The 12,534-nt window shown below is 39.1% G+C and overlaps 1 protein-coding gene across 1 annotated transcript; it reads right to left on the reverse strand.

Moving 5' to 3' along the window:
* Window positions 1-4,986: 4,986 nt before the first annotated feature.
* Window positions 4,987-12,534, reverse strand: slc35d3 (solute carrier family 35 member D3). The gene is made up of 4 exons (XM_033991101.2): window positions 12,309-12,534; window positions 10,261-10,471; window positions 6,791-6,948; window positions 4,987-5,800 (listed from the first exon to the last, which is right to left on the reverse strand). Exons 1-4 carry the CDS (start codon window positions 12,531-12,533, stop codon window positions 5,108-5,110), a joined length of 1,287 nt encoding a protein of 428 aa, XP_033846992.1. The 5' UTR covers window position 12,534; the 3' UTR covers window positions 4,987-5,107.

Genomic DNA, 12,534 nt, shown 5'->3' on the forward strand with positions numbered 1-12,534 from the left:
AATTTAGGTTTACAGTGACACTAGAAAAACAACAAAGTGAAACAAAAGATGTGGAGTTTTGAAAAAAAATACCCAAAAATAGTTTTACATTTATATTATATCATTTGGAGGAACTGTGTCTATGTCTCTTGGCTGTCCCTGCTGTCCCTGCTGTCCCTGCAACTCTGCCCCGAATAAGAAAACGGATGGATGGATTGTATTATTTGCACAATTTTTCTCAATGATGGACAGGTTAAGACCCATAAGCAATGTTTAAAAAAAAATCAAAATGGTGTAATACTAAATCGAAAGAAATTTTAAAACAAAATTTGAAAAAAATGTCACCTCTGTTGTTCCAGTCCCGTAAAGTACAAGCGGATGCACCAGAAAATCAAACTAAGCAAGTGATTTAGTGCTTCAAATGTACTATTACCTGTAGTTTTAAATTTTCCCAGCTTGTGATTGGCTCTTAAACACCTCTCATGTTGTTGATCTAAGTGTGAGTGTGAATGGTTGCAGTTTTGTGGCATGGCTGTTTTCTGTTGCTCGGAGCGACAGTGAGGATCTTGTAGCGTTAAATGAAGTTTAGAGAGTGTGAAGACCAAATCAATACTAGATCAATACTGCTGTCTTTTTCTGTCCCTAAACCAGGACCTGAAGCACTTTTGTGGGATAGAGATGTTTGAGGAAGATAAATATTTTGGGATAGACCTGGCAAAAAGTAGACTGTAGTTGATGTTTTAAGACTTTTCCTTTTACAAATCGTATCTTAATGTTAGCTTTGATCAGCAGTTTGAATGCGCCATAAGCTAGAGCAGATTTAGTTTTAGTGATTGGCCACGAGATAATAAAATTTTATATCAGGAGAAACTGGCCCGTGTTACAACAACAACCACTTAAAAGACCATTTTAAGTTTCCAAAAGCAAAATGTAGACTTGACATTACTTGTTGCCATAGTTACATAAATTTTGATATACTAGCCTTAAAGTTGCACTATGTAACTTTTCTGGTGGAGGGTCAGCAACCTAATCGTCTATGCCACATGTGTCAAACTCAAGGCCCGTGGGCGAAAAATGGCCCGCTACGTCATTTTATGTGGCCCGCGAAAAGGTAAATTTAAATGTATGACTGTCTTAAAATATCAGTTTATCAGGAGAGACACAAGTTGCACAGCCATTTTTTTCATATCTATGCAAATCCCTATGCAATATTTGTAACTTGAGTCAGTAATAAATACAGAAACAGTTAATTAACAAGATTAAAAAGCAGTTGCATATTTTTTTACATTACATTTGGTTACATCTAGTTACATTTATACTGTCTTAGTTACATCTGACCCCATTTTGTTGATGTGGCCCTCTGTGAAAATGAGTTTGACATGATGTTATTGCTTTGCCTGGAATTTTCCACTGTATTGAAGTTTGTATAGGTTAGACATGCTTAATGCCTTACTGTGGAACATGCTAGACAACAACAATATCATCTCCATAGAGCCAAGTTGAGTGACATCCACAAAAGTTAGATTGCGCTCCTTTGAAATAACATAAATAATTTCTGCTGTTGGTCTATACAGTTTCTTAAGAATAAACCAGAAGCATCAGAAATGTCCAGTGGCTTCAAAAGTTTTATAAAAATCACGTTGGCAGAATGTCCAAACTTACACAAAAGTGGACTAAAACTTGTCTAAGCCGTTCACAGTTTTTTGGACATGGTGTGGACATGCGGAGGCTGCTGTAGATCAACTGTCTTTAGTGTGAGTCACTCCAGTCACATTCTGTTGTGTGGGCAGTGAAGCGACATCTGCAATTACACTGTCCAGTCCATTGTGCCATGTTTGGAGTGATCGGGAGTCTAGACATCCCCGGTATTGAAAAAACTTGATTTTTTTTTCAATATATTATCTATCTTGGACAGAGCCATGTTGAAATTTAAAGGGCCCAAATTACACTATTTTCTGATCTGTTATAATGTTGTTTCCTCATCGCAAACAGACCTGGCGTTATGTTTTGTTTCATTCACACATGTTTAACACACAAACCTGCATATTTACAGTAGTTCTTCTCTCAAACAGAAAACACTCTCACTCTGTTCCACCTTGTGATGTCATATGATAATACAGGAAGTGCTTCAGTGTTGTTTTAAACGCAATACACTTTCACTAGAATCATGTGGATTATTTCAGCCGTAGAATTGCCAATCTTCACTGGCCAAAAGGTAAAATGTAGCTGTTAACTTGGAAAATTACCACTTCATGACATCACAAAGTGGACAGAGCATAGTGAGTTTTGGAGATAAACAGACTAATAATAAAAGGTTACTGAAATATGTGTGAATGAAACAAAACAGCATTATAATATGACTTAAACCTCACAAGAGTCAATTTTGTGTAACATAGGCCCGGTCGCCCGCTTGTTTCCACGGACGCTACTGCTCAGCCTGGAATGTTACACAGTATACACAGTATCCATTAAACACATATAAATCAATGGACACACGTGGCACTATCAGGCTAGGTTACATGTAAGATCTGTTAAGAGGCAAGCCTGCTCACAGTAAGAATACATGTTTTTCAATGTTTACATAGACAAACCCAATGCAATACTGTGGAACATTCTGGGCAAATAAATACATCTCCACAGACACAAGCATATGTATCTCTAATGGTTAAATATGGGGTCATAGGTCCAAATATTTATAGAAGGAGGTGTGCATTTCAGTAGGAGCTTTTTTTTTTTTTTTTAAGAAAGTGAATCAACTTCTAAAAATTCAAGTTGAAATGCCAAACTTTGCAAGTCAAATGAAATAAAGTACTTGGATTATTAGCATTTGGAAAAGGGGCTGTTTGCATGAATCTCGCCCACAGTCAAGAACGAGCAGCGAGGGAGAGGATTATTTCTTGTCTGATTAAATATTTTTGGAACCAGATCTCTCTTAATGCTTCTAAAGGCCAAAACATGCTGCTTGTGATATGGCAGGTTTTGCATACATTTCCATCCGTCAGTGTCTTAACGTTTTGACAAAGTTCACAAAGATGGTGTACTTTGTGTTCAGTATTGGATCCCAGTGCCTGTAATTCACATGAACATAATATACACTTTATTTCACGGGCTTTACATGCTTATTGAACCAAATTAAACAGGCCCTCTTACATTTACATTACATTCAGGACATATTATGCTATTTTGAAGCCACATACAACATTTGTGATGAAAAACACTGGAACACTAGCGTCGCTTACACCTTCAGTTATTTATTTATTTAATGATCTTTATTTAACCAGGATAATCCCGTTAAGATTAAGAACCCTGTCCCTGGAGAAAACGTGTTTTTCGTGGTAAAGGGAAACTGAAGCACCTCAAGGAAACATACGCTCGACCCCTAAGACCTTCGTGCTGTGAGGGTCTCGATATTTCCCTTTAGCTGCTCAGAAACAATCATTCCCCTGGTTTTAAACAACAAAACACACATTTAGTTCTCCCTGAAGAGTTTTCACACAACACTTATAAACATTTTGAATTGATGTCTGCTCCTGTCGTACTGTCCAGGTACTGCACAAGGCTTATCTCCGACAAACAGGCTCTCCGAACGCAAGGTATTTTTCAAGTTACACAAAAACAGGTCCTCGGTGTGTTCTCTATTGGCTGCGATCGTTAACATCAGAAAGCACCCAGAGCAGCTTTTCAACCTGCGTATTATAGTGGCAATAGGGATTTTACTGTGGATAATCGTTTCCAAGTTTAATGTAGACTCGTGGATGGCTGAGGGATTGCACAGACGTAGACTTGTATTGAAACTAGAGTTGCACAGTGTGTCGCACGCTAATCAAAATGGCAAGTATAATTAACAAAGGCCGACTTATGAAATTACAAAGGCTGGAATTGTTATGTACTAAAATGCATGGGATAGTTTAGCAGTTCATATACTTAAACTGTGCACTGTGGATACTTATCAGAAAGATCGAAGTTACGCTTTTCGCTCCAAAGTCGTGCAGCTCGAAACTGTTTAGAAAGTCGTACGCAAAATGGACAAGGCACCCCCGCTGACATTCATGTAATCAGGCAAAAGCTAAAACAAAATAAAGCGGATAAAATGTATTGCACAAATAAAAGTCTCCATCTTTGATTTAAATGGACTTGGACTATGAATAACTGAGATTCAGGAGCAGGACCACACCTCAACCTCATCCTTCTTCTGTCTAGCGAAGCACAGCTCACATCAACCACAGCTTTAATTACCCAGAAGCCCTATTTATACAGGCCTATCCCAGGAAAACCATCTTTCAGCCCAAAGACCTCACCATCTACAGAGACCTGAATCGGCTGGGCGTCGCTATCCAGCCTCAACATCCATTCAGATCGTCAATATATAAATTTATCATAGACCGTTGTTTTGATGTGGTCCTTGCTAGTGAACTAAAGGCATTTTGAGTATGGCATTTTCTTTATAAAACCAGCCAACACTGTAGTTCAGACCTCTTAAGGAAAAATAAATAAATAAATAAAACACTGATCTGCCCCGCTGGCTGTAAATTCTAGTCTCCAGTCTCTTGCAGCAGCATCAACTGTCTATTTAATATCTTGAGTTAACATTTTAGAGGGGACTGTATATTTTTCATGGCAGCACTTAGAAATTCTTATGGGCAAATTGTTTTTCTCAGTTTGAAAGGTACAGCAACCAGTGCCAAGAAATAACCCTAATGCCACTGTAAGCCTGTCTGTCCTCATTACCATGGGCCTCTCTTCAAGACATCCACCAATATCAACACAGAACACATTTGAACCACAGCCACAGTCACGGTTCACCTTAAAACGGATTTCTGTCTTTTCTTTGTCTTGGGAATAGAAATCACCATATGCATGTAGCTTTAGCCGTAAGTTTCCTATAGTATCTGCACATTTAGTTAGTCTGTCCATGCTGCCATTTTGCCGTCTTTCTTGGCAACATTCGGAATTGTATACAGTGAATTTTAATAAGATAAAACAAGCGTAATTTCTTCACTGTTCGAAGCGGTCCATGTTGGCCAGTGCGAGAAGTCCATTTTCAAGTTTTTTCCAGTTATAGCATGTATCTTAGCCGGTACATGCTAAGCAGTACAAACACAAATTAGCTTCGGTCCATCTGTTTGACTTATGGACTTTGCTGTTCCATGTTGTCAAGGAGTGTGTCTTTTTTCATAAATTGCAAATTCTTTATGGATCTCCAAACTCCCAAGTAGCTATCACTCGCTTTTTGACCACTAGGGGGTGCATTTTCTCTATGCAGATGTTCCCTTTGCATTTCTAGCATTTCCGTTTCCGTCATAACATTCGAATTCAAACTACCTTCCACATTACCGGTCAACACTTGTCCGTTAGCTAAGTCACTAATTGCTACTTCTCCTTCCGCTTCTATGTTTGCTCCATTAGCATCGCCATTTAGTTGCGGTTTCTCGCTATACGGCTCTCCGGGAAGTCCGCCATCTTTGCCTTCGCCCTCCAAATCTTCGTAAGTACTTTTTTTCTTAGTTTCGAAATATTTGACGATGCAATAAGTTATGGAACCCACTGTGTTGACTACCACGCCGCCGATGAATAGCCGGGTTGGAGCTACGTCGTTGAAAGCTAGCATGCCGACAGTGATGGTCGCGATGCTCTTGACCACGCCCACGAAGCTGGTGGTGACGGCGGAGTTGATGTAGGTGCAGTGCAGAGTGGTGAAGTTCATAGCGCAGCCGATGAAGATGCAGAGGATGAAGATGCAGGTGACGGGGGGGTCCTTCCAGCCCTCGTAGGTCCACATGTGAACCATGTCCAGGGAGAGGATGGCACAGATGAACAGGACCTAAAGTGTCGCAAAAGGAGAAGGAAATATGGTTTAAAAAGTTAGGTTAAATCATCACGTCTGTAAGAATTATAGAGCAATTTCAGGATATGTATGAAACTGGATTAGGGTGACCAGATGTCCTTATTTACCCAGGACAGTCCCAGTTTTGAACCCAGTGTCCCCTGTGCCAGCAGATTTATCCAGAACCATTGATTTGTCCCAGTTTTATACAAGGAATGTCCCAGGCGTCCACATTTTTGACCAAATTGATACTCACCAACATTAAAGTAGAGGATATATTGTTATTTTTTTGGCCAAAATACAGAAAAAAATTGCATAAAAAGTAAAGAAAAGTAGCCCCTGATTTATTTATACAAATCATGCCAATCCGGGTGTGTCCCAGTTTTGAATTTTTTGAAAATCTGGTCACCCTTAACTGGATAAACTATCTTGCACTGCCAATAGAATAATATAATCCTTAGAAATAATTGTCTTTGATATGGTGTTTGGTATGCCAATTTGTGCTTCTACATGTTTATTTTACTTTTCCAAATGGTTAATTGCTATGGCAACTGTCCTAAATGTTTATCATTCTGAAAGCCATGGATAGAGGAAAGCACAAACACACATATACAGTCCATGTTTAATCGCATTTGTAAAGGCGTGATTTCATTTGAAAGCTCGAGTATGTGCAATTACAACAAACTTCTTATATTAATGTTGCCGTGCATGCTAATAATTCACCTTGTGCAAGATAATTACCACTACTGGCCCCAATAATCCTGTCTCAGTTGTTAAATTTGAGTCATTAAATGTTAATCTGTGTAGAAATACATGCAGCTGCAGACCATATTTTAATCACAATACTTGCAAATCCTCATTGTGTTAGCGACAATTTATAATACTGTGTGAATACGACTATAGCATAAACCTTTCGTTGGAATATTTACATACCATTATCGTTGAGTTTGTTTAGTTACATGCACATAAAACTGCTTTTTTTCTTACCGGTGATGCAGTGCAGGCGATGGCGTACTGCGCGGTCAGGGGTCCAAACTCACTGTCCAGACTGGTCTTCTGGATCAGGACCAGGTACGAGGCGTGGATTATTACAGCCAATACCCCAGTGACGTATCCAAATGGATCCCCGGTCAGATCTCCAGCACCTGAGCAGGAAAGAAAGACTTAAACACCTGCAACACCGGTCAAAGAAACTCAAATAAATGCTTTCGAGTTTGTATGTAACACCTCAGATAGATGATAACTTGAGCATAAACATATTTCTTACACTACACACAGCATTCTTCAAAACATCACTAGACTTTAAGCTGATGCTGATGCTTAAAATGATGTTTTTGTGTCACGTTGCACATTAAATTGCTGTTTTCTACTCTCTAATAGTAGGAAACACAACACTGTTCCACCTTATGATGTTATGTGGTAATACAGGAAGTGCCCACTGCGTTTTAAACTCCATACATCTGCACTAGAATCATTGATGATTTCAGCCCTGGATTTGACAGATTCTACTGAACTAAAGGTAAAGTAGTGCTGGAAAACTACCTCTTCGTGACATCACAAGGTGGAACAGAGCATTTAGAGGTTTGGAGATCTAGGCAGATAAATGATAAAGGGTGTGAATGAAACAAAACACAACTCTGGGTATGTTTTTGAGGAGGTAACAGCATTATAACATGACGTAAAGCTCAAAAAGGGTCAATTTTGTGTAATATCGGACCTTTAACTAGTTAGTTAAACATCAGTTCTACATAGTTGGTTACATGTTGGCCTAGTAGATCTATTTTCATACCCAAACCTCTACTTCCTCACTGACCGCAAACATATTTGGTCATTCACTTCTCAAACGGAAACCACCTTACCAGTTTCTTTTAGAGTCACCCTGCTTATCCTCCCTCCTCCATATCTCACATTTCTACAGCACGGGAACAAACAAGATTATCATTTCACAATTTTACAACTTCCTTAGAATTAAAGCGTATCCTCAAATAATTGCCATGTATTACACAAAAAGAAAACCATCCCCATCACCTCCTCTGAGCCATGTGAGGATTATCTAAGCGTAAAATCATATTAGTCTATTTTGATTTTTGTTTATTTATTTGTTTATTGTTGGCTCCGTCTTCGAAAAAACACATTATCCCTACGTGATATCTTCTTCCCATGTCGCCTGAGTAATCCGAGGTGGCTTATAAAGAAGCAAATATTACATCCCTGGTACTGCAGATTATTGGAAAGATCAGCCGTGATAAATGCGTCCATTAGCTCGATACTCAGCATATTTCACAGCTCACGTTTGGAGCCCCCTGCTGCAGCTGGAGAAACACTGCAGCGGAGATTGATTGGGAGGATGAATTATACGTAGGTTTTTGTTTATGACTTGGAGATCATTAGTGTTAATGGAAAGCAGGAATCCGCTGCCAAGAGACGGTGATTAAAGTCAGTGGTAAAAGTGAAACAGAAATGGGGAAGATGCACAGGGAAGAATATAATATACAGATTAAATTTACATATATTATGAGTTGAATGTTTGACGAATCTGGAAAAGGGGTCAGAAGAGTTAACAGTGCAGCTCTGTGGCTAACTGGGTAATGTTTGTTTAGGGTCATTTGGTATCTCCAATCGGATAAAGTTTATATTTAAGGAAAAGCAATTGTCGACTCTATAGCTATAATCTATGACATCTATGGATCATACAGTTATAATTACCACACTTTAAATCACAATATTCATTTAAAACAACTTAATAAAAGAAGCAAATCCACTGAAAAACTGCTTTGCCCAATGGGAACTGACGTTGCCATAAACATCATCACAGCAAAAAGTTGGCACCTCTGATGATTAGCTGCAGATCATGCTAGCGGACAACAGATTTTTTTTTTTCATTTGTACTAAAAGAACCACACAGACGAATACTGCACGTGTCACCGGTAAGAAAATAATATCAGAGAACAAAGTAAGTACAGAGCAGTGGGTGTACAGCTGTAGCGGCCAAAACGGGGATTGATCGGCAATATGGTGTCTGGAAAACAATCGATTTAAGATTACTCAAACATGCACGATTCAAACTTCGGATGAGTAAACGGGGAGGGGAAACAACTATATCATAGCGGAGGGTCAGATCAGTGGAGAGACAATCCCATTCACAGTAAGTATGCGTGTTTTCCAAGGTATTTTTGAGCAATAGGAGTAGATTTTTGAATTTTAACGGCACAAAATCCAGGCAAAGCAATAACATATCTATAAGAGACAAGCAGGTGGCGGACCCCTCATCGTGCGTCTTTAAATGCTGTCATTGCATGTAATCAATCATTCTTAAAGTAGCTGCTCACAGAGATGTTGCCCACAGATGTTTCTTACAGTGTTGCTTGGAAAATAAAGCAAATGGATCCAAATGGACTTGGCCCAGTGCCACAGTAGAAACAAATGTGTCTTCAGGGCTAGTACAAGTGTTCAAACGCTGTAAAAGAAATAGTGATTTGGGAAGGACATCCAGTCTGCAATAGCACGACTAGATCCTACGAATACAAGAACAATCCCATAAAGACACACGAGCTTCAAATCACACAAATATGAAATCTCTATAACTACTGTATTCACAAGGTCACTCAAGTCTCAGGGAAATGCCTCCTCCTGCTTTTTATTGAGTTTATCAGGTGGCTAGCTTTAGGACCTCACTCATTCATGTGTATTTATGAGCTACAAACAAGTAATTATTATTCAAATGCTGTCATAAAATAAATGGATGAAGTTCCAGTTTCAGTAACATCTAAAAACAAACGCTGAATATGTGAGACAGGCCTCTACTTTGTCAATCTTTAAATCCAGGCTCAAAACGGTTCTGTTCTGAAAGGTTTTTACGCTGCGCTCTTGGTAAATACTCACAGGTTTATATCACGCTTTTCCACCTTCCAGTCACTCAAAGTGCTTTACGCAGACACTGACGGTGAGGTGGGTTAAGCATCTTGCCCAAGGACAAAACGACAGTATTCATTTGTGAGAGCTGGAATCGCACCGCCAACATGTGGGTCAGTGACGTTTATGTTGATGTCAAGAGCGGGATTCGAACTAATGACCTTCGGAACAGCGGACAAACACTTTACCAACTGATCTACTGTCGCTTCTTCTCTTTTAAAGTTAATGTTATGATGATTATTTATGTTTTGATTTGATTGGATTGTGATTTTAATGTCTTTCTTTTTCTGTAAAGCGCTTGGTGTACAACTTGTGCTGTACATAACCAGGATATATAGTAACTTACTTATGGTAGAATAGTCAAATAACAGACCTTAACAAACCTTAACGCAAAACTTCACTGTACTTAATGTGAAAATTCCCAACGGCAACCTTGAAGCATAGCAGCATAAAAGCATAAAACAGCCAGTATATATAGTTACCTGCTTATAAACTCTGACTCTGCTTATAAAGTATAATTAACATAATGCAAAAATCATGTTTACCAGCCAGAGCAGCTCCCCCAGTGGTGATGAGCACAGCCACCACCACTCCGACAGACGGGATGCCATTCCGGAGCACACAGACCCCAATGCTGAGTGTGAAGAGGGGCAGGCAGCGCTTAAACACCACGTACATGGGCAGACTGAGGCCACGCAGGGACCACAGCGTCAGGGTGGACTGGAGAGTGGACAGGATGCAAACCGGTGCAAAATCCTACAAGAAGAAGAAGATAATGTGAGATTTAGACGTGCGGTGGCAGAGTGGTTCATGCTCTTGTGTTAGGATTGAAGATATTTATGAATGGTGTGTGTGCTTCTTATGTAAGCGTGAGTTTCATTAAGAGACAAAAATTGGGTTTGGGGTGAAGTTATGACTTTCTAGACTGAAATATGTGCAAGATGAGGACAAGTACAATTAATATTCTGTATGTTTTTTTTTTTTATATGAATAATGTGAATATAGGTTTAATGGAAATACAATACAATCAAAATGGACAATGTTCTGTCTGTTCTGTTTCTCGCCTCAAAGCTGAATCATGTAACAGCTGAAAACCACAAAAATCTGTAAACTCGTAACCACACGCTCTCCAGTCACAAGCTACTCTATTAAAACTTGGAAATCACACAAAAAAATCTTTGTGAAATGAAATTGTCCAACACATTTATTTTCAAATATTGACGCATAAATTCCCGCTTTTCCTTTCCCCATAAACATAATGGAGCGGAGAGAGGCAGTCTGTCAACCTGTCAGTCGCTCAATTAGCCAATCACTCAAGACTTCACTCACTCAATAGACCAATCAGACGGCAGGACACTTGAGCTGATCACCGCCAGTTTGTGATCAGCAAGTCACATTTTCATCCATCAATATCTGTCATCGTCTGAGACCGGTCCACTAAAGGAATCAAATATACTGCAGCCTTAAACCTATAAAACCCCCCGGATTTTATGGCACACTTCAGGCAGAAAGGGATTACACGCAGCTAATAGTGCATTTTAAACTAATGTAAAAAGACAAAGGTGGGTGGAGTGTATTTTAAGGAAATTAGGCAGCAAATGGACTGAAACAGAACAGTTCGAAGACATGTGAATTTGAAAATACATGTTAAATTAATCTAATTAGCCTGTATGAAGGCTATAGTAATATTTTGATGATATTTTGATGATCATGCATAATTTCACAACTGGATGACTTGGTTTGAGGTCAGTAAACTGGAAGACGTTATGATGAAGTAAAAATAGTACATCTGTCTATTTTCCCTGAGTATAACTTTGGGATATGAGGCAAAAATGTAGCTCTAGTGTGGCTCAGACAACTTACTAAGTATCAGGGGACGATGGGGAGCAAAAGCGTCTGTTTTCCCGGGTCCCAGGTTCGTAGGGGCCCAGAACTGAACCCTATTCCTGTTAATTTAAGTTAAAGGGGGCTGCATGTGAGGTTTCTTGTCCCGGGCCCCTAAATTTGTGTCGCCGGGCCTGTGTAGTATTAGATAAATTCAGTTGATTTGTATTGTCTGCTGTTTTTAACATCATAACATGTATAAATACAGATAAATTATTTTAGATGTGGGAGTGTTTTGCACATCAGTTTGCTCTTGTCAGTGCAATACAACAGGAATTGCATTATTACAAATACAACATGGAGCAAAGTTGGAATCAGTAAAGGTGCACGGTGTAACTTTTCTGGATGAGGATCCGCCACCTGCTTGTCACTGTCAAAGTGATAGTGCTTTGGTAAGAATGGATATATATATATATATATATATATATATATATATATATATATATATATATATATATATATATATATATATATATATATATATATATATATATATATATATATATATATATATATATATATATATATATATATTATAATAAAAAAATAAAATAAAATAATAATAATAAATGTAAGATAGAAAGGTTTAATGTCATACTGTGGGGCATCCCAGGTAAAGCTTTAACATCTCCATATAGAGACAAGCAGGTGGTGGTGAACTCTCCTCTAGAAAAGTTACATACTGCACCTTTAAGTTCAGAGCTCGTACCTTGCAGAGTTGGAAGGTGAACGGCGGAACGGAGATCCTCCCCGTTCTCCGGAGCACCGCCAGAGTGATGGCTGCGGTGCTGCTCGTGAGGAACTGGATGAGCGTCAAAAAGCCGAAGTGGTAGTTAGTGATGAGAAACTTCAGGAGGATGTTGAGTGATCCCGAGAACACGCCATGTGCCACGGCCACAGAGATGCCCAACCAGCGGGTCCGCAGTACGTCCATG

The sequence above is a fragment of the Periophthalmus magnuspinnatus genome, chromosome 24 (assembly GCF_009829125.3).
Source record: "Periophthalmus magnuspinnatus isolate fPerMag1 chromosome 24, fPerMag1.2.pri, whole genome shotgun sequence".
In the NCBI taxonomy this organism is placed as follows: domain Eukaryota; kingdom Metazoa; phylum Chordata; class Actinopteri; order Gobiiformes; family Gobiidae; genus Periophthalmus; species Periophthalmus magnuspinnatus.